This window comes from Clinocottus analis, unplaced genomic scaffold, assembly GCF_023055335.1.
Source record: "Clinocottus analis isolate CAN_PGR_092001 unplaced genomic scaffold, fCliAna1.0.p SCAF_27, whole genome shotgun sequence".
Classification (NCBI taxonomy): Eukaryota; Metazoa; Chordata; class Actinopteri; order Perciformes; family Cottidae; genus Clinocottus; species Clinocottus analis.
In genome coordinates, this window is record NW_027176009.1 from 4218076 (window position 1) to 4239761 (window position 21686).

The window sequence follows — 21686 nt, forward strand, 5'->3', positions numbered from 1 at the left end:
ACCGACTGAGGGGGCGTGCCAGGCACACACACACTCTTGGTGTGAGACCGACGCCCCGCGAGGAGCATCAGCCAACGATAATAGCGATTGGCCCGCGGGAGTGAGAAGCACGCGGGGCAAGGAGCACGAGGCGGGGGGGGGGGGGGGGGGGGCTTCAAATAAAGTTCCACTTCGTCCCAAGCTCATGAGGCAGTTCATGAGGACCTGCAGGAGTCAGGAGTGTCACTGGGCTGAACGACCGGCTTCAGGGACTTCCACGACGCGCGTAATGACGCATTGACTGGCTCATCAGGAATTTAGGATAAAAGTGATGTGGGGACCGCGCATGCATCTGAGGTGAATTTTAAACCAACTCTCCATCTCTCAAGGCACCATGGATAACCTGTGTTCATTCTGCTCACCTGGCAACAACTCCAAAAAGGTCTCTGTGCGTTTTCAAAGAACTTCTCACTTTTGTAACGACTTTTAAACGTAGTGTTTTATTGAAGTTCCTGACACACATTCCAGAAACGTTTTTGAGTAACAATTAGACATGCAGAGCTGCATTGTGGTGATGCGCTGGGCCGGTCTGTCCGCGGTGCGCCCCTGCCTGCTGCTGCTCTTCATCCACATGAGCGCACCGGTGGAGGCGCGCAGTCTCCATGGCGGCTGGGCGCAAAGCCGGCGGCAGCAGCAGCCGCAGCCGCCTCTGGCGCACAGGGAGCGGGTGGAAGGAGCAGAGAGCTTCCCGCTAGACTTTACAGCCGTGGAGGGGAACATGGACAACTTCATGGTCCAGATAAAGAACTTGGCGCAGTCGCTGTACCCGTGCTCTGCGCAGAAGCTGGACCAAGACATGAAGTTGCACTTTTTAAAGAACGTAACCGTGACTTGCAATGACGGGTCAGCAGCCGGGTAAGTGAGTGGGATGAGCTATAACTCAGAACATGAAACTTAAAAAACTGGCATCACATGTGGTGTGCTTTTTTTGTGTGTGTGGAGGGGGGTGGGGGGGAAAAAGAGGGGGGGGGGGGGCGTTAAAGTCATGAAGATAGATGCTCTGCTTGAAACATTGCTTTTGTTTCACTGTGGTGGTTTAGGTCCATGTCCTTCATTTGCACCGCGAATGTGACCCTAATGGATCAAAAGCCGAGATTTCAGTGAAGACAGTGAGATAGACCGGCAAATATATACCCTACAGGGATGATTGGATATAAGTGAAAATGACTAAAGTTGTTGAGTCTGACATATATAATACCATCCTCCTCGTGGAGGTTGATTATATCTATGTATCATAACGACTTGCATACATATTAATCCATCAATTGGACCATCTCACGATCATCTCACTGTAACAACGTGTCCAAGTCAGACCACAGTTTTGTTCTGGGCTGTCATTCGCAGCAGCTATGGGATGCAGTCATAACTGCGTATCCTAGGATAATACGAGTGCAAAGGAACTGACTCAAAGTACCAGTGCATCTTCAGAAGGCCCACATAACTCGACCGCTGTGCATCCAGATCGATGCAAGAGCTCACTTTCAGCCACATTTGGGGATGAATACAAGCCCCTTGTTTCAGAGCCCCAAGGGTTCAATCAATTTAATAGGATTTGAAAAGTGGCAGAAATATTACATCTCAGTACTTTTAATGTTATTTAGACTAAATAGATCATGTCTATTGGGCATGAATACTTCATGTGTCAATACTTATTACCGGGTGAAGTAATGCAGCTCACTGCATTTTTAACCTAAATATAACACTGTAAATCAGAGATAACATTACTTTAGAAATAAAGGATGAGAACCTAATCATTTTTTAGCTTTACCTTTTAAAAAAAACATGTATTATTGGCACGCTTTAATTTCATTAAACAGGATTTAATTACCACATTAATCAGTATGAAGTGAAACGTTGTGGTTGTGTGAATAAGAGGGACCTTTCCAGATGCCACCCAAGCTGTCGAGCCTCTGGTTGTGTGTGCTGCCAACAGCTGGATGAGTTTCCTCCACTCATGTTTTTTTTTTCCTGTTTTTAAACAATCAATCTGAGCTGTTAAAGCCACTGAGCAGACTCCTGCTTTGATGTATTTTAGAGGAGTGATCAGAGCCAAATCTTTCATGTGAGGAGGATCAAAGGAAGCATCCCCGTTGTGTAGCTTGTGGTGTTTGTGTATTAATCTGTGTGTGCATGCTTTACTCAGGTACTACATCAAGGAGTCTAAAGGCAGCAAGAGGTGGCTGCTGTTCTTAGAAGGTGAGGATGAACCTAATGTTGAGCTCACTACAGTGAAACGCCACTCTATGTGACACGTTAACGCATGTGTGTGTGTGTGTGTGTGTGTGTGTGTGTGTGTGTGTGTGTGTGTGTGTGTGTGTGTGTGTGTGTGTGCTTCAGGTGGATGGTACTGTTTCAACAGGCAGACCTGTGACAGCAGGTACGAGACGATGAGGAGACTGATGAGCTCCACCAAGTGGCCGCAAACCAGAACAGGTAACAAGACACACAAACGTCCCGTGCAGCACAAACAAAGCAGATATTTTGTGCACAAACATGTCCACGCACGGCAGTGTTGGTTCCTGCAGCTTTTTGCAAACTCTCAGAGGTTTTTTTCACTTTCCCCGATTGAAAAAAAAAAAGAAATCCTCTGAATGAAGGAGATTCATAGACATGTTTGTGTTTCCTCTTTAGCTGAGTTTGCATTAATCTTTGAAAGTCAAACTCTCTGGGTTTTTCCCCCTCCGGCCATCAGGAGACTCCTTGTTTGTTTATGACTCTCTCTCCTCTCTCTCTCTCTCTCTCTGTGTACAATCTACACTGGAGGCCAGAGCAGCAGCCACAGAGCTCTTCAATGCCTGCATGTAATTGCTGACCAAAGCAGGAAAAGTTAATGACTTATTGACCACAGGGAACACACACACACACACACACACACACTCACACACACACACACACACACACACACACAAACACAGAACAAGTAGCCTATAATGTTATCCTCTTTCACGATTAGGACATTTGTCAGCAAAGTGAAGTAGTAAATGTTGGATCTCACCTTCTTTATTTCTTTTCCTCACAGGAACAGGGATCCTGTCTCCTCAGCCGGAGGAGAACCCTCACTGGTGGAACGCCAACGTGGTGTAAGAACTTGTGTCTCTCCTTCACTTTGTGTCAAAATAGGATGTTATTTACGACATTGTTTTGGGACTTGTGGTGCTTTAATTAGGATTATTTCCACCTTGTGAAGCTATTGTCTTTACTGTGATACATGTATGTGTTTACTTTACACTGAAAGCTTCAACATTCAAGAGGTAATGTTTATTTAATGTGCTCCCATCAGGAGTTAAAACTACTGTTACTTCACATGGACAGGTCCATAATTCAGGTCAATACAGGTCAATAATTTATCACTGAAGGTGACTTATAGAATTTACTTTGCATACTAAATCTTTACTTCTCTGCATTGAATTAGTTACTGATGTAAATAATTTCACTTTAATTGCTACTTCCATTTACAATAAGTACATTTGAGACATAACTTGTACTTTTGCTTCCCCTACCGTTCATGTTTTTGCCATTTATTATCCTTTCATACATAAAAAAAAGAAGAAATGACCACTCTAGTGCCTGACAACAGTCAGTCTGATCCTGTTGCAGCAACTCGTGGTGACAGAATGAAAGATACACACTCATCACAAAAGCTCTGTCTTTGAACACACACTTTTGTTTGTGTTCAGTCTGCCGTCACACAGTCAGGTTGGCTGTTGTTTGTACAGCTGTTGTGTCGGTCAGCTGTCAGTGAACTGGCTCAAATAAAAGAGTAAAGTGTTGCTCTCTCTCTGTTGCAGCTTCATCCCTTACTGCTCCAGCGATGTGTGGAGCGGAGCCACGCCAAAGACAGACCACAGTAAGACACAATGGATCAGCTGTGAGCTCGTAGATCTGCTTTATTATTTAAAGGCAGAGAAAAGGAGCATGTGAGCAAACGGATTGGTTTAGTTTTCTGTGCCTTTGTTGAGTGGCAACTTCTTCCATAACTTTAACAATGTCTGACTCATTATATTGTGTTATCGCTTGAAACTCGGCAGGTTCATGAATAACAACACACAAGCTGTGCAGAGGTCCCAGTCTCTGAGTTATATATAGCGGCAGACTTAGCAATTAAATGTCTTGAATTTCCCATAAAATCAAGATAAATTCTTTATTTTAAAACGCAATAGCCTAAAACAAATATACTAGTCGTTAATTGTCAAGTTGAGTATAGTTCAATGTTATCTGTCAGGTGTTTTTTTTATTTTAAGGATACATTAATGGGCCTTTTGCATTAAACCCTGTAAAATAAGCACATAATAAACCTTATGATCTTACTCATTATCAGAAGACGTTGAATACATTCAGGCTCCGTCTGTGGCTAAAAGGTGTACTGCAGATATATAAATGTTAAATAAAAGTCTATGTAAGACTTTCTGCTCATTTATTTGGCCACCCAATTAACCTTAAGCATTCATGCTCAGGTGATTATGCGTTCATGGGCTCTCTGATCATTAAGGAGGTGGTGAATGAGCTGCTGACAAAAGGTCTGGACAACGCTAAGGTTCTGCTTCTGGCAGGGAGCAGGTCAGTACTGCACGATGTGTGCAATTTGCCTTCTGTATGTGTGTGTTTCACCAAAGATAGCACCTCTCTTGCGCCCCTCTGATCTCACTTCCTGTCACCAGTGCGGGCGGTACAGGTGTCTTGCTGAACGTGGACCAAGTTGCAGCGCAGCTGGACTCGCAGGGCCACCGAGGGGTGCAGGTCAGGGGCCTGGCTGACTCCGGCTGGTTCCTGGACAACAAACAGTACAAATTCACAGACTGCCTGGACCCCATCAGCTGTGCCCCCACCGAGGCCATAAAGAGAGGCATCAGGTAGGACCGCTGGTCGCAGGAAGATGGTGTGAATGGACAGGTGAAGAGATTGCAGTACAGATTTGGTAAAGCGGAGATGATACTTTGCAGGTACTGGGGCGGTGTGGTGCCAGAGCGCTGCAGGCAGGCTCATCTGGGAGAGGAGTGGAACTGTTTCTTTGGATATAAAGTCTTCCCCATGTTAAAAAGTGAGTGCTCCTCCACATGGCTCACGTAGATGCAAACGACAGAGGCGGGTGTGTCACTTGAAGTCTGACCTGCAGTGCACCCTCTCCGCCCGTACAGGCCCGGTGTTCGTGGTGCAGTGGCTGTTCGACGAGGCCCAGCTGACGGTCGACAACATCCACCTGACCGGGCAGCCCGTCAACGAGGGCCAGTGGAGATACATACAGCACCTGGGACAGGAAATGAGGAGCACGCTACGCGACGTCCCGTAAGACACACTCTCTCTCTCTTTTTCTCACACACACACACATTCACACACTCCTGCTCCCCTCGGTCTTCTGCCTCTTTTTGAAGTTCCTCCTGCAGCTAAAAGAGTGAATGAAGGGGCAGCTAGTTAGACGGCTGAAGAAGTGTGTGAAATTATGGCTGCATGCTGCTTGTTTACTATATAACCTAAACTATAACTTATAAGTAACAAGACTGTTTTGTAATTCTGTGTTTTGAATCGCAGGGCGATGTTTTCCCCAGCCTGTCTGTCACATGAACTCATTACTAGAACGTAAGTAAATAAAACTTTCCAATACACCTTCAAGGTTCTCTCCATTTATAATTGTTTCAAATCTGCTCATTCAATATTATAAATGAAGCAGTGTTATCCAATCATTTGCAACATAGCAATAACTAGACAGTCAAAGAAATGTCTTGAGATACCTTCTAAACAGTGTCACTGTTACTTAGTTTGTCCAGCAGAGGGCACTGACACAATTTGTCAACTGTAAAATGTCCCACTAAAGCTGCTAACAATTCCTAAAAGTAATTTCAAACTTGTTCATGTATGTTATATTAACAAAGTCATTCTCTGACATCATGGTGGCATACATCCTCATATCGTGCAATTCTATCGTTGTGTGACATTGTTCTTAATCCTCATAATCATTTAAAAACACAAAGAGTATGCGGATTTCACATTGTCACCACACGCGTGACTCTCTTCACTGTGCGTCTTCCTCTTCCTGCAGCTCCTGGATGGACATTCAGGTGAAAGGCACCTCTCTGCCCAGAGCCCTCCACTGCTGGGACCGAGGCCTCCAAGACAACCACCACATCAACGGCAGCAACCGCAACCACCACAGGCACAAGACGCCACCCGCCGCGAGGGGTTGCCCGTTACATTTGATTGACAGCTGCCCGTGGCCTCACTGCAATCCCTCCTGTCCGACTATTCGAGACCAGCTGACGGGGCAGGAGATGAGCGCCATGCAGTTCCTGAAGCACATGGGCTTTGACGTGCAGAAGATGGCCCAGCAGCAGGGGATGGACCCCAAGAAGCTACTGGGCCTGCTCAATAATGGGAGCTGAGTTGCTTCTCTTTAAAAGCGCAGAAATGTTCGCGCAGCGTCAGTAGGGAACATCAATGGAAGACATCCGGAGCACGACAACTGAACTCGAGAGAAAACTGTCAATACTTCCAAACATCGTTTTCTGTCAACAACAAATAAGACTCAACTTTTGAAAAACCTCAAAAACTCACAAGTGGCTACTGAAAACGTTGAGTCAACTACAGTCAAACCAGAACGTTGTTGAGCTGTAAACATCACTTGTTTTTTACCATAGATATGTTCTGTAGACGTGCTATTATTGCGGTGTACACAAGTACAATAAAAGGTGGGTACAGTGTGTGTGTGTGTGTGTGTGTGTGTGTGTGTGTCTGTGAACAGTAAATATGTACCGTACTAAGCGCATGTGCATTGACTGTCATGATGGTCGTCTAAAATACTTTAGATGAGCACAAGATTGACATTTGTTTCGTTGTGATTTGGTGCAGTCAACTCATCACTTTCAGAGATCTATGGTGCTGCGGTTTTACCCTCTTCCAAATATGCTGCTTTTTCTAATTTTGGAGAAAAAAAGATTAATGGGTAATATTTACTAATAAAAAAGGTACAAATATTAAGATTACTTTGTTCTTCAGGGAACTTAAAAGTGAACAAATATATTTTTCTACTGAGAATATCTAGTATATTGCATCTTATAGTTAGCTACTGTAACAGTGTCTGCCTACATTGTTATTTTGCATGTTTACTTGATATATTATTTGTAACTTTAAGTAATATTAATACCAATAGTACAAATTATATCCATATTATTTTCAGACTGTTGAGTTTCTGACATGTTTTGTACTTGTGCTGTAGTGTCCACACTTTATATAATAAACATTACAAGAATGTGCTGATATGATAAAACCTATTTTAATTACTACAGTATGACAATACAGTGGGAGTCGTCGCTCCAAGGAGTCATTTTCAGTATTATCACTCACATTCACAACATCCACCTTTCCTAACTTACAACTTACATACTAATAAAATGATTTAAAAAAAAAAAAGTCAAACATTCACAAAAAGACTGTGGACAACATACAGTTTTTGCGCAAGAAATAATAAAAACTATTTGTTCACAGTTGATATGAAAGTGCTTTTACGAGAGATGACTGAAGTCCATGTGAACTGATTAATATCAGTTATACTGTCCGTCTGTAACGTTTAACTTCCTAAAGTTTGAGTTCAGGCATTTCATCTAAAAACAGCCCCGTAAAAAGCACACAGCTTTGTTTCACATGATGTTTCCACTTGATTTGTTTTGCCTCACTACAAACAGTCCAGCCAGTAAAATCCTAGCCAAATTTAAAATGAATAATACATTTGGATTTGGTCATTTATCCAGTGGTCCTACTCTGTTATTATTCCAGTTATATTCATGATGGTTTAAAATGTCTCCAGATGTCCGTGCTCATAGAATTGAGCAGGTTTGTCTCCTGGAGGTTGAGATCTCAACAGCCGGAGTCCTGAAGGAAAAACATGAAGAAAACAACACAGGTGAGACGAGGCCAGGTATAAAGAACTTTATAGGCCAGCAAAGTAAGACCGACCTGATGGCGGAGTTTTCGAGCAGGCGTTCGTTTTTGCTCGTGGATGGACTGGAGCCGAGTGATCAAAAACTTCTTATCCTCTCCCTCCTGAGCAGAGAGACGACAACGAAGACCGTGAACCAGATTGATCAAAAAGAAAGAAATATCAGGGAAACATTTTCAAATAAGAATATTTTGTATTCATCTGTAAAATGACAGATAGAGAAACAGAGTTGTTTATATGTCGGCGATGTCTTACGTTTTCTATCTGCTCCTGAAGTAATCCGATGATCTTCCTTTGACCGTCCACCACCTGACTGTGGAAGTAGATGACAATCCTGATGGGTGGAAACAACAGAGTTCATTAGACCAAAACAACCAGCGCTGACTAGACGAAACTCATAATACTCAATATTAAAACAGTATGATGGTGTACTGCTGCAGCCGTATGACAGATACCGCTGCAGCAGTGTGTGCATGTGCACTCACAGGAAGATGCCTGCTGCCACAAACAGGAAGAGAGGGTTTTCCACCAGGTAGGAGTGAGCCCAGGCCAGCACGGACAGGTTGGGATTATCTCTTTCCAGCGCTTCCACCCATCGCTTTCCCGCCTGGAACATTGTTTTAAGCTCGCGAAACGGACCGCATGATGAGGAGGGCGTGAGGCTGAGAACAGATGTTAAGACTGAACATGTCACACACGACTCTTCATCTTTCTCTGAGGAGATTTTTTTCTCTGGCCATGATTGGCAAGCGTCCAATAAAATCCAATATCAGGACCACACAGACAAAGCTCCAGTAAACAGTTTAACGCCTGATCGATCAATAATCAGTGCACAAGGAATATCAGACTACAGGCATCCATAGAAACAGTACATTTTATTGATACTATGTTGCACGTTAACTCTCACTTATGAAACATATATGACCATGGGGTACTATGGCTTGGTTTACCAGGATCATTTTTTTTCTGTTGCAGGGAGGAAAAACATTTTTGTCAGGTGAATAAACAAGCCAACTGCACTTTGTGCATCAGAGTGGAGGAGATTCAGGGATCTGCAGACTGATTTGAGCATATCATCCGCAGTGGACCTTTAGAGTCCACAGCTTTTAACCCCTAACCATTAACTCCAGCTCAATAACTGCAGTTCACTTTTGCCGTTTGACAAAGGTGTCATGCGAGGTAACCTTAAGAAAATTATAATTTTTGGTGAGGATGGGTTTACAGCACAGACATGTGTGTGTGTGTGTGTGTGTGTGTACCTCCACATGGTGTATGTGACACACACAGAGGCACCGAGGAAGGAGGGGAAGCAGAGGAGAGTGATGAAGACAGTGGTCATCTGGCTGACTCTGTATGGCTTCCTCGGGGACTGACAGTTCATCATCACGCTGCTCTGCGGGGAGACAAAACAGAGACCAGACCTTTTAGCAGACATCACATCAGAGCTTGAAGGATTGTCACATAAAAAGATACTTTACCACTCAACAAGGATACAGACAGTACAGTGATGGCACAGACACAGATATTTAAAAAAGCACTAAAACACCAAGAAATAACAGAGGAAATTAAAGGATTTATTGTTGTAAAAATAACCATTTTTCTTTTCTTCACTTTAAGCTTAAATTTTTAGTATTTCAATTTAAATGTTTTTATTTAAGTACCATTTTAATGTAGAACAGCAGCAGGAGTTTGAAAAGCTGCACTGCAGGCAGAAGAGGAGTGAAGAGAACACCCAACCTGAAAAACACAAAGTGCCGTGTCGTTACACAAGAACGTTTGACTGAGTTTGAAGAGTGTGTGTGTGTGTGCATCTCGACAGTGAGTTTGGTACCAGGCCAATGTCTGTCCATAGATGAGCTCAAGGACATTTCTGGAGATATCAAACACTGGTTTCCTCTTCCTCTTCAGCACCTGCTCAGAAAACAACCTGAAGACGACAAGAAGAAGTGAGTTCATAGGCTCTCGTTTGAAGCAAGAAATATTGTTAAAACGTAATGAAAGCTCTACTGCAAAAATAAAAAAATAACCTCCAAAGAAATTCTCCAAACAAGGTGTCAAGTAGACTGAAGATAAAGTCCATAAGTAGGAAACGGTAAAGCTCCTGGCCAACAAAACTCTCCCAGCACTGTAGACAAAATCATCAACAGAGCACAGAGATAAGATATAATAAAATCATCCTTATAATAATTATCACAGGGTAATTGCAGGATTACAGCAACAAGAGATAGTAGTAAAATAAAATACAAATAATATAAATAAACAGTAATATCACAGTAAATAATCTACAATAGCAGTAGTATAAATACAGACAGAATAGAAAAGTCAAAGTCATCCACTAATGAAATACAACACTTAAATAAGCTGATCAATGTTCCTCAACACTGCTGTGTTGAAAAACACTGCCTCGCATTAAAGTGAAAATACATAAATTTACATTTTACCTTGAGTCCAATAATTGTAGGGTCAGCAGCCACCCGACCCAGCCAGTGGTAGCACAAGACTCCAAGCACACTTACTTTCAACATCAAGTTTCTAGAAGCGCAGACAACACAACATGTTACCATAAGTACTGCACTTCGTCCAGCTCTGACATCTGCGAGCTCTCAAAATGCAGATCCTCTGCTCTTACCTGCCGATGGAGACATATGTGCGTATGGAAGGTGAGTTGTAGTCCTCCATCCAAGCTGCGAGGTTGAACAGGCCGGGCAGCAGCAGGTTGATGAGGGAGACCACCACAGGGAGAGCCAGCAGGCTGGCCTCATTCAACAAGGGGTCCTTGATGGTTCTGCGAGAACTTTGCTGGAGGTTCTGTCGGGAGAGTCTTTGACATTACTGCTGGTTTTACTCTTATCTTCCAGCTGTCAGCGATTACTTGTTGAATACCATCTACGTTAGCAGATTTATGCTCTTCTACTCCAAAGAACTAGCAACACTGCTGTGAGTTAGCATGTATTATTTTTTCTTCTTCTTCTTTTTTCACCACTAGGAGTCACCAGCTCTATTGGAGCTCTATGATCAAAACATTTGGATATTTTGTATTTATTATTTACACAAAGCAACCCTGGGTATGGGTAATTAGGTAAAAGGGATTTGGACATAACACATATTTACAGAGTTCTTTCTTCTTTTTTGTAATAAGGCGGCCCTCTGAATATTATTTAACAATCAAAAGTGGGCCTTAAGTTACATAAGGTTGAGAAGCCCTGGTATAAAGAAGCCATGTAGGTTTGACTGGATGACAGAAATGCCAACAAGGACATACTGTATAATGGCTGCTTTAAGAAATATAAAAACCAAATACTGCGTAATAAACGACAACAAGTATTCGCCAATAAAAAGTTGACTTTGGACCCTGAAACCTCCCCGCCTCACCTGATGCATGTGATCAGAGAAGTAGTAAATAGCGATCACACAGGCAGTGGTGCTCGCTATACAGATAGCCCATGCCAGGCCATGAACCATCAGCCTCCGCAATCTCTGACAATGAGTGTTCTTGACACGCTTATGATTGACCTCCGCTAGCAGCTCCTGGAGAGGGCAAAAAAAGGAGACAGGGAATTATGTGAGGGAAACTGAAGGAAGAAGGAAAAGTAACATTCCTATCTGCCGATTGTGTGACAAAGAAAGAGACAAAGAGAGCGATGATGTGCTTTCATGTACCTTGAGCTGGGTGCTGATGTTCTCAGACATGAGCTTGACAGACGTTTTCTTAATGACCTTGAAGTCCCAGGAGCTGAGGACCTTCATGGCTAAAATACTGTGAGAGTTGTCGATTCGGAAGCTTTGACCAAACGACTTTGACATGCTGTTGGGAAATTGCACAGTCGCATGCTTCGTGAGATATTATTACATTTAGAAAGAAAGAACAAAACATTTAATGTTAGTACAGTTTGTATAAAGACATGCATTTTAAGTTAACGCAACAACACTGTACCTGTACACAAGAATGATACATGTGATGAAGGAAGACACTCCTATGGTGAAGAAGTACGCGAGCGGCATGTTGTAAGAGAGGTTCTCCGGCACACAGTCCAGCCTGGTGCCATTGGACAAAGAGGCGTTCTGCCCTCCATCAGCCTCCCTGCAGCTCCTACTTAGTGTGTAGTTACAGTAGTATCCATAGTACATCACTGTGTCCGTGAAGTAGCCCTGAGACAAAAGGAGATAGAGAGACAGTCATTTATGCAAACATTTTGGATTTGCTTCAAATTAATTCAATTGGGTGTTGGGCAAAACCGGGAAGGAGAATTTAAATTATTTACCTTATTAGAATAGTGTCAGACTTAAAAGAGCCCTTAAATACACGTTCAAAGACTTAAAGATACTACTGCTTTGAATCATTTGTTTGTGTCTGTATGTTTTTTTGGGCACAAAACTCAAACATTTTAGGAAATACATCTCCTCCAACATCGTAAAATCTATGAATAATCACATACTTTTTGTTTGAAATGCTTAACTCCTGGACACGAGACGTCGACTTTTTCCACTTCACTCTTGTGTAAGTTGCATGTTGCACCATAAATGTTTTTCAAACAACTTGTTGTGAAGTTACTGAATTCCTCGTCTTAAACTGAGATTTAAGCACAGAGCACGGAGAAACTTTCCGCTCTCAGCAGTTGAATGTAAAAACATCTTTCTATTGTTAAAACATTCAGTACTGGGAGACTCAAATGTCAAAGTGAAGAAACCGTTTCAGTAGGGGGGACTAAGGACGGCTTCGTTATTGGAAAGCATTTGCACACATCAAAGATGTGACGGGTGTTTTTTAGAACTGAGGCCTCATAGTGTGCGAGTGTTACAGGTCTTGCAATAGCGTGTCACAACAGCACGCGGCTCACCGCTCCGGTGAGGAGCTCCAGTCCAGAGAAGGACCCTGCGGGCAGCGCTGGAGGGTGCACCGCCTGAGGAAGTACCAAGAAGGCACCCGTCACCATGAACAGGAAGAGGTTGAAGAAGAGCAGGGTCTTAAGGAACAGGAAGTATGAGAGGACACTAGTGCCGAAACGCCCGCCCACTCTCTTCAGCGGCACCTGCCACAGCTGGAGGGAGGTCAGGAAGGACAGCCAGCTGTACCAACTCTGTCTTGCACCCTGGGAGGAGAAGGTGTGGGAGAACAGGGAGAGATCAAATCACTGTAATCTCATTTATAATCATAATTTAATTTTTCACATTACATTACGGATTATTTTAGAAAAAAGAAATACTGACAGAAAAATTCATTCATGTTCTACAAAAAGTGAATCACAAGACAGCAATACGATCAAGGAAAAAAGTACACACACGTTTGTCTTTTAGAAATCTGTGACACACCCTCAGAGCCATAAATGCTTGCGCAACAGTGTGATTAAACTGCCTTGATAACAACACCTACAGGAAGTACTGCCACCCAATGCAGCCAAAGGTAAAAAATGTCTTGTGCGTTCTTACATCTGTGTGCCATTATTGACTTGAGAGAATTTATATAAATTTACACGTCTTTTAGAAGTCAAAGCACACTTTATGTGTACGGTTAACCACTAATGTGTTGGAACAGAAACAATTGCAATATTGTGTCGGATGATGTGAAGATTACGTATAAGAAATGGAACACAAACAAAACTGTCCCAATGTTTTCAGTCTGTACGAAGAGCAAAGCCGAATACTTACTCAACGACCTGTCAGTCAATCCCTCCATCAGGTGTAGCTCACATCACATGGAGCAGGATGACTCTGGCTAATGGGCCGTGCTCTTTATTGTAAATTACACTGACTATAATATTTTCATGCTACTGTAAAAAGAAACAATCATCTTTGTTACAGATTTTTTCCTCACCTTACATTGGATTTGATTTGCTTCAGTGCTAGTTAGCGAGCGCTGATAATAATAACGTCTAATCGGCTTACATAAAATAAAATCTCAATTCAATCATTAATTTAATTAGTTGCTGTTGTGTTTTCCACGATGTGGAGTGTTCATATAGGGGTTGTAACTCATCAAGAGAAAAAATTGCATGAAATTTTGTAGTCAACTTTTTTAAAGAAAAGAAATATGAACATCTAAAAACTTCATCTCTTGAAGAAGATCATATTATACAATCAAATCAAGAAACTACAAGTTACGAAATGGACTTTGATTTAAAAAATGGCAATTAGAAATATTATCTGGTATAGTATCTCGACATGTATGTGGAAAATGAAAAGAGGAAGAAAGATGTTTCTGACTTACAATGATGATGTAGTATTTCTGTCGACTGCAACAGGAGATTTGACTGCTAGACATTGTACTTTTCTCCTTTTGTAAAGTTAACCTCCTGAAGAAAGAGACACACAGAGACGGAGTCAGACTAAGACATAGAAAACACAGTTATTAACAAACAGGAATAATAAGAACAAGGACCACATCTACCTGAGTTCACTCTTCTCAGCCACATTGAGAGGCATCGCTCGGAGCATCCTGACTCTGTCGCTCACTGACAGGTTCTGCAGGTTGTTCACCAAACGTTCCCTCTTACTCACTTCAACACACAAACACAGGGGCAGCATTGATTATATCATGAACCTCTCAAACACAAATAAGTTGTGTTTTAAGTGCACATCATTCTCCTCACCCTCGGCGGCCTCGATGCCCTCTGCGTCTGGACTGTCGACCTCTATTCCGTAGCCCCGTATGCTCGGTCTGGCAGAGGGAGAGAAGTCTCGGATGGCGGGTCTGCTCTGCCTGCGTCTCCGAAGCTGCATGGTCCTATTGTAGTACTGAGAGATGATGGCTCCCCTGCTGCGACCTGCCAGAAGAAGAGGATCAGACTGGTCAGAGATCGGATCAACAGCATTTGCTGCGTCTGGGCTCCACCAACAATCAATTCTACAACTTCTCGATGCTCCAAAGACAATAGCCTCAGGATGTGTCCTCTATATCTCTCTATGCTTCCCATAGTTTTGAATTAGATAACAAGTCATCACAAAAAATAAAAGCAACAAAGGTTGGACTCAAACTAGGGACGTTGGATTTAAGGGCTAGGTGTCTTAATCCCCGAGCAACAGGGCCGGGTTTAATTAGTTGTTTTGTGGCTTTTTGACTAAAAATGATACTGTGTGACTCAAAGAGGCAGAGCTGTCAGACAGATTATTCTGTGGCTAAAATGTTACAAAGTTAAATTTTAAAAGAAATTTAGCTGAAGCTGGGCAGGGAAACATAAATACCTCTGCTGTCTGCCGTCTGTATTATTCATAATGGGGCTCAACATTTGCAGCATCAACAGGTTCCACTGAACGAACCCATGCCCATACAGTACTTTAGCTTTGTCGGTTAAATAACTACTTTCAACAGTTTCAATGTGCATACAGTGTTTCCTGTGAGGTAAAACTTTATGACACCCAAAGGTATATTTTTCAGGAACTATGATAAACAGTTTTGTTTTCACTAACAACACATTCTTCACTGGGCTTTGAACGTTTTTCAACAAATCAAGGGTGGGACAAGGTTTTTCAGAGGAGCTTGATGTATAGAAGTGGTAGTAAAATATTACAATAACTGCTGGATCACTGCTGCTGAGTTGAGCGTTTAGCTGAATTAATATTTTATATTACATTTAGTTTTTGTCATTTAGCAACGTTCACCTTTAGATGCCAGAACAGTTTGTCGGCCTATTTCAAGAATAACTAAAAATGATTAAAACATTTTGGTAAGAACCAAATCTATCTAAATACTATCGTTTCTCACTCTTTTAACTGGTCTTTTCAAAGACTCACCGATTGTGCGACTGGGCATAGAGGACAGGATCCTCATGGTTGCTGAGGACCAACGTTCACCAAGGAGGGGGTCTCCCTGTCTTTCATCATCCTCCCATTCCACATCCCTTCGTCCAGGCCTCTTTTCCTTAAACTTGCGTCCAGGGCTGGACAGGTGGGTTATGTTGTCTGTGGAATTAGAAGAAGGAAAAAAACATAGTGAGAAAAAAAAAATGCTACTGCTGGGAATGACAGAGAAAATTAAATCTGATGATGTTTTTAACCTCAATATCTATCATGTAAGGACCTGGTTTGTGCTTTTGTGTGTTCTACAAAGATGTTCACAAAGTCATGTAGAAATTCAGCACTCCACATGCAGACATGCACCTGTGGGCTCACAGGTTGGGTTATCTAAATATCGTTTTTGTTTCGGAAGGTTCCTTACTGTGTGAAATGACTAAGTAGCAGTCATTAAAACGATTTGGTCATATACTCTAAATAGTAAGGAAAAGTTCTTCAGTGCTCCTTTTCTTATCTCCATCTGTATAGGATACACTGGACTATTGTTTATGAAAGAAAAGGAGACACTTGCAACAATTCCTGGCAGCAACAACATTTGATGCTTAATTTGAACAGGAATCCTTACTTATGGTACAGCATCAAGTTTGTCACTTTACTCTTTTTCAATGTGTTGGATAAAGTTACGTAAATACAAAAGCATCTGTCATTGCCAAGTGCAAGTGCAGTCAGATTCTCTAACCACCATGGTTGTCTTTTCTTCAGACTTGTGAATTGTCCTTCATATCTTGCCTTGACCTCTTTACGTTTTCCATCGAGGTCAAGGTGAAGTGGTTAAGAAAAGACAGGACGTACCTCGATCCTCCTCATCCAGATGTCTCTGCAGCTGCTGCAGCTCGAAGGCGTCGGACGGTCCTCCATTCTGACTCTGCTCTGCAATCAGCTGGCTGAACGAGTTGTGAACACCTTCCTCATCGACTGGGCTCCTGACAGAGGGACACATGCACAGAAGTACAGACAATAAGACAGAAAACAGGACGATACAGACTCAGCGATACAGGTTAGGTTCAAAGAGCCTGTGCTTTGAGAACTGTTGGTGTCACCGAAAACACCACAGATAAAACATGATGACCTTGTGACTCAGTCACCAGTACTCTCATGAGGGGAAACCGCAACCAAACAGCCCAGGAAGTGTCTGTGAAGTGATGTTAATTCCTTTGTGGGCAGCACAGCCCAGATTGCCTATTGCGTGATCCTCTTCCTGTACCATCTCGATGTACTGTCAAAGCAAACCAGACTGATTGTTTTTATCTTAAAGCAAGAGGGGAAAAACCTCAAAATACAGCAAGTCCAGTTCCCATTGACTTTGTACTTTTACACAGATAGCTCAAGAAGAGGGCCCCGCAGAAGCCAATCAGACCTGTACTGTTTCCAAATGGAAACATTCACCATCACATGGGTAGACTGCAAACACAGCACATTCAAGCACGGTACAACTAAACAAATATTTGCGTTTTTATGAAGACAATAAAGTGGAAGTTTGTAGTTGGTCACAAGGTTTAGAAAAAACGTAGATGAAACCCCGGAGACAAGGCCAGTTACAAGGTATCAAAGAGCGTAGCTAATCCTGTCATCTTGGGTCCTCATTATTTTCCTCCCGCCCTCACAGCCTTCGATTTAAATAGCGCCAGATTAAAACAGCAAACCAAACACCGAAAATGAGAAAGAAAACAGGAGGAACCTGAAGAGATAGAGGACCGTAAAAACACTTACTCAAGTCCAGCTTCCATATAGTAGTTCAGGTCAAAGTTAACACTTTGAGCCATTCTTCTTCTCTGAAAGTCCTAATCCGTATGGCTGTCGGCCTCTTTGTCGACCAGTCGTAGAGGGATCAAACCCTCTCCTGTTCAGACCTGCACTCCACTCCCACCATGGTGTTTATTCCTCTACCTGAAAGGAGGGGAAAAGGAGGCGGAGCAATGAGTACAGGTAAGGGGAAAATGGCAACTTTGGAATTTGAATGCTCTTGTCGTGTTACTGCTTGTCTTGCGCTCATTTTCAACTATATGGTAAGGAAACAAACTTTGAGTGGATCGATGACCACGGACCTTACGCCTCACGCCCCATTTACACTTTGCATTAATATGTGACCTGTATCTGGATACATGGGGTCTTGTGTACTACAATTACCAAACGCCACATGAAATAACAACTTCAGACATTGCGATGTTAAAATTGTATGCATCCATTTTTGTATGCTGTCAGTGTTCAGTGACATGACTCATGGAGTTGAGGGATTTGGTCATTTTGTCCAGACCCATGAGAGCTCCATTGTGTTGCTGCTATGATGAAGACTGTGTTCAGAGTCACATAGCACAGTGCCACCAGTGAAATGAATATTCATGGTGGGAGACAGAATGATGCATTGTCAGTGTTTGTCATATGAGAGCTTTGGAGGAAGCACGCTAGTTCCTCTGTCTTTGTGCAAATTTAAAGGCCCCCACTTCAATCCAAAATCTGTTCTCAGTTCTGTGTAACAAGCTCATAAACATTCATCAAAGACCCAGAGAGGATTATTATTACAGAAGTTTAATTAAGAATGAAATTCAAAAAAATTGGATCCAGATATTCATTGGAGACTAATAAAACCTTTATACCCGAATATTTTCCAAGCCTGTCTTGATAAAGCAAAACCAACCAGTGGATATATTTTAATCAACAACCATGAATTCTGTTTAGCGATGGCTTTTTGGAAATCGTAATGGGGCATAGAAAATAAATGATCTGATGAAATATCCACATACCTCAAAGTTAAAAGGATATAACATGACATTACACAGGTGGATTCACTTTTAAAATGTCACTTGCAATTGATGGAATATACCTTGAGATCACACATTTCTTGGGCTTCAGATATTTTGCTATACTGTTGATACTGTGGCGTTTCTCTCTTTGATATGGAATTAATGGATTTTTGCATTTATATGCCTAATTTTTATATATATATATATATATTTTAAGGTATTAAAGTTAAAGTTAAAGTTAAAAAGTTAAAGTTTAACATTAATTATTGCATCTATATGTATTTGTATCAATGTATTTTATTGTAAATACAACTATATATACACACCAAGAATCTTTTCTTTTTTTTTTACAATTCATTGGTTTGAAATTGATTTACTATTTGCTGAGATAATAAATTATAATATTTAACTATGACTGAGCAGCCCTGTTTGAAAGAATGCTGGAAAAGGAGCCTTGTAGTATATCTCAGTTCCTGGATGTCTGAGGGAGCAGGTCAAGATGAAGATCTGGGCCAACTATAAAGTTCAGTGTAAAATTACTTAACGTCAGAACCACATCCTGTTTACATGCACCCACAGCAGAGAAAGAAGTTCATGGGGATGTGACATCTCATGTGTTTTCCTTTGAAAAGATCGAAACCTTTAAACTCCACACAGACATAAGAAACATTCAAGAGTGTGTCTTATTCTGGGGGTTAAGTCAAAACAAAAGCAAAATTCCCCTAATACGTAACAATTGCTTAACTGTTAGAGAGCATTGAAGTTCAGTCTCAGTAAGCTGCTCCCACATTGATTGAACACTGTGCAATCATACTCACTGCAAAGACTTTAACATGAAAATGTCCCCCACATCAGAAGTTGATGGTTGTGTTTGTTTATTGTGAGTGCTCTGTGTATCGTGAAACGGCTGATAACATGTGTATGAATATTCCTATCGTTACAGAAATGTTTAAGACGCAGGCTTCTGCTTGGGGTGGAGGTTTTTCTGGTTCTGGTCTTGAGTATTTATGATATCAGCTGCATGCATGAAGTAGGCGCAGCTCTGAATATTAGCCAACAAACTGACTACATGACCGAACGCCTGAAAAATGTCCCTCTACCACCGTCAATGTTGATCCTTCCTTTGTGCCGTTCTTTTCAGGTCCCGTTACGGCAATCTACTGCACACATCTGCTTTTTTCTTCTCTCGTGCATATGTTTTTTGTTACCTGACGTTTACAGGATTGTGTTACACTTCTCTAAAGGGTCCATTTCCAACTCCATATATTTATACATTTTTGTGTGGTTTAACTTCTGTTTCACTTCTGCAGGGCACAGAAACTGGGGTATCATCCTCTAACAGTGGCTCGTAAGCCTTGATATGACACTTTGTGCCTCATTATAATGTTTGTATATGTGACTATTGGTATTGAAGAAGTGTTCGGAGACTGTACAGTCTGGCCAGGAAATTAAGAGGGTGGGACAATCACTCAGCACACCCTGACGGGTTCAGTGCTGCAGCTGCCTTTGCCAAATAAAATAAGATCAGAAAACAAAGTCGAGGAATAATAGAACACAGATGGGTAATTCAATGTGATACTAAGTTGGTTTATGAATAAATTATAGAACATTGTTCCTTTAGAAAAGGAAATAAGTAGTATGAAATGGACAGAAGTGCACAAGAGAACAGTATAATCTGAATTCTGGACAGAATGAACATTGCATACATTAGTGAGACATTTTCCAGTGGATAAAACAGAGTGCATCAGCAGATATGAGCCTGATGCATAGAGGTAAAGTGATGGGAGGGCTGGGAAACAATCTGTCCACTCTGACAGCTTTCAACAACTGCATGGAAATCAGTTCCCAGAGTGCTGTGGGAGGAAAACAACAAAAAAAAAACAATAGAGGGAGAAGGGAAGCACAAAGTTACAGCAAACATTGCAGAAGATATACTTGTATTTCAACGCCCTCATGTTATCTGTTCGGCATCACAGTTTGCCTCAGAAAAGAGGAATTACACTCAGAATATGGATTCAATTAAAAAAGCACAACTGCAATTCTGTTTGTTTAAAAAGGAAACAAAACAAGAAAAGAAAAAGGAGGTAGACGGCTCGTAACAGCGGAGATGAGGAGGACAAAAGAAAACATGTGCATGCAATTAAGTCGACATTGCTGTATCTAACATTGTCAGGCGTGCATGTGCATACGCAATTACACTGTTATTGCCCTCTGAGGCCCACAACACGTCACGTCTCTCTGCCTTTTTTCAAAAATAATGACAAAAAAAATGATAGGTTCAATGTTGGCTACATGACAGGGACCGTAAACCCCAGTGATAAAACCCTGATCATGTTCAATGTTCCCAAAGTTGTAACATTGTACTTTGTTACAATGTTGTAACAAAGTACAAGAGATCTTCCCCAACAAACCACCCTGCTGTTGCACAATAGACAACAAACGCGTCTGTAATTACCTCTGCAGGCTTTACTGCTGAGCAAACTGACACCTCGGAGCGAGTCACAAAGCTTGCTCCTTTAAAACAACACCGGTAACCAATGCTAGCTCACATTTTAACTCGTTAGTGACGACCAGGCAGGCTGCGAGCTCGTCAACATGTCAATGAGTTTCATGAGGTGGACCAAAGTTTTACCTTCGAGGCGGCAACAAAGCTTTGGCTTTATAAGTCCAAAGGTTGCGAAAGAAAAGCGAAGAAAAGTAAAAGACTTGTAAGACTTCGACAAAGACGGACCAGTGGTGTTCACTCACCCGCTCGGTAACTTGACGAACCCGTTTAACGCAGTTGCTCTACTCTGTCAGTCAAAATAGTCCCCACGCGCAACCGGACAGTGGGGGAGAAACCATTCTCTCGGGGAGTTGCCGAGTTTCTGTTTTTTTCAAACAAAACGGGACAAAGCGATGTCTGAATCTTTAGTCACATATACGCGTTTAAAGGCTTAGCACACTCATGCTCTCCAACACATTGACGATCTGAACTCGCTCATTAGCTTCTGATAAAGAGGTGAGGTAAATCCGACCCCCACCCAGTTGACACTCTTGGTTCAGTCCTATTCAGGCTTGAACTCATGCTTGAAATGTCCCTACCGGTGTTTGGCTACTCAAACAAAACAAGAGTACACAAAGGCATTCTAATCATAACTTATCGAAACAGTTCGTGTTAAATACATCTCACACATGAGTAGTTACATGAC

At 42.0% G+C, this 21686-nt stretch overlaps 2 protein-coding genes across 4 annotated transcripts; one reads left to right on the forward strand and one right to left on the reverse strand.

The window, feature by feature from the left end:
* The first annotated feature begins 351 nt into the window (after positions 1-351).
* notum1b (notum, palmitoleoyl-protein carboxylesterase b) lies at positions 352-6742 on the forward strand. 2 transcript variants are annotated; one of them, XM_068592495.1, is made up of 12 exons: positions 352-894; positions 2183-2235; positions 2377-2472; positions 2803-2865; positions 3059-3119; positions 3828-3886; positions 4494-4596; positions 4698-4889; positions 4980-5077; positions 5175-5322; positions 5566-5613; positions 6074-6742. In XM_068592495.1, the coding sequence occupies exons 1-12, from the start codon at positions 533-535 to the stop codon at positions 6411-6413; spliced, it is 1623 nt and encodes a 540-aa protein (XP_068448596.1). In that variant the 5' UTR covers positions 352-532; the 3' UTR covers positions 6414-6742. The 2 variants fall into 2 exon arrangements, with proteins under 2 accessions (XP_068448596.1, XP_068448598.1); XM_068592497.1 differs by lacking the exon at positions 2803-2865.
* Positions 6743-7281: 539 nt separating this feature from the next.
* On the reverse strand, positions 7282-21300 carry tmc6b (transmembrane channel-like 6b). 2 transcript variants are annotated; one of them, XM_068592621.1, is made up of 21 exons: positions 21244-21300; positions 17465-17641; positions 16547-16677; positions 15695-15862; positions 14554-14727; positions 14352-14460; positions 14172-14256; positions 12805-13056; positions 11901-12115; positions 11627-11771; positions 11339-11494; positions 10596-10774; positions 10408-10498; positions 9994-10091; positions 9798-9893; positions 9628-9703; positions 9226-9359; positions 8452-8628; positions 8222-8300; positions 7984-8070; positions 7282-7899 (listed from the first exon to the last, which is right to left on the reverse strand). In XM_068592621.1, the coding sequence occupies exons 2-21, from the start codon at positions 17515-17517 to the stop codon at positions 7885-7887; spliced, it is 2520 nt and encodes an 839-aa protein (XP_068448722.1). In that variant the 5' UTR covers positions 17518-17641; positions 21244-21300; the 3' UTR covers positions 7282-7884. The 2 variants fall into 2 exon arrangements, with proteins under 2 accessions (XP_068448722.1, XP_068448723.1); XM_068592622.1 differs by lacking the exon at positions 21244-21300 and adding an exon at positions 21128-21183.
* Positions 21301-21686: the final 386 nt, after the last annotated feature.

Excerpts from the sequence above, each read along its gene's own strand:
- tmc6b (XM_068592621.1), bottom strand. The coding sequence starts at position 17,517 with ATGGCTCAAAGTGTTAACTTTGACCTGAACTACTATATGGAAGCTGGA. Across the intron at positions 11,495-11,626 it reads ACATCAGCACCCAGCTCAAG|GAGCTGCTAGCGGAGGTCAA; the intron begins GTACATGAAAGC and ends TGCCCTCTCCAG. Across the intron at positions 9,704-9,797 it reads TATGGACAGACATTGGCCTG|GTTGGGTGTTCTCTTCACTC; the intron begins GTACCAAACTCA and ends TGTGTTTTTCAG.
- notum1b (XM_068592495.1), top strand. The coding sequence starts at position 533 with ATGCAGAGCTGCATTGTGGTGATGCGCTGGGCCGGTCTGTCCGCGGTG. Across the intron at positions 895-2,182 it reads AATGACGGGTCAGCAGCCGG|GTACTACATCAAGGAGTCTA; the intron begins GTAAGTGAGTGG and ends TGCTTTACTCAG. Across the intron at positions 4,890-4,979 it reads GCCATAAAGAGAGGCATCAG|GTACTGGGGCGGTGTGGTGC; the intron begins GTAGGACCGCTG and ends GATACTTTGCAG.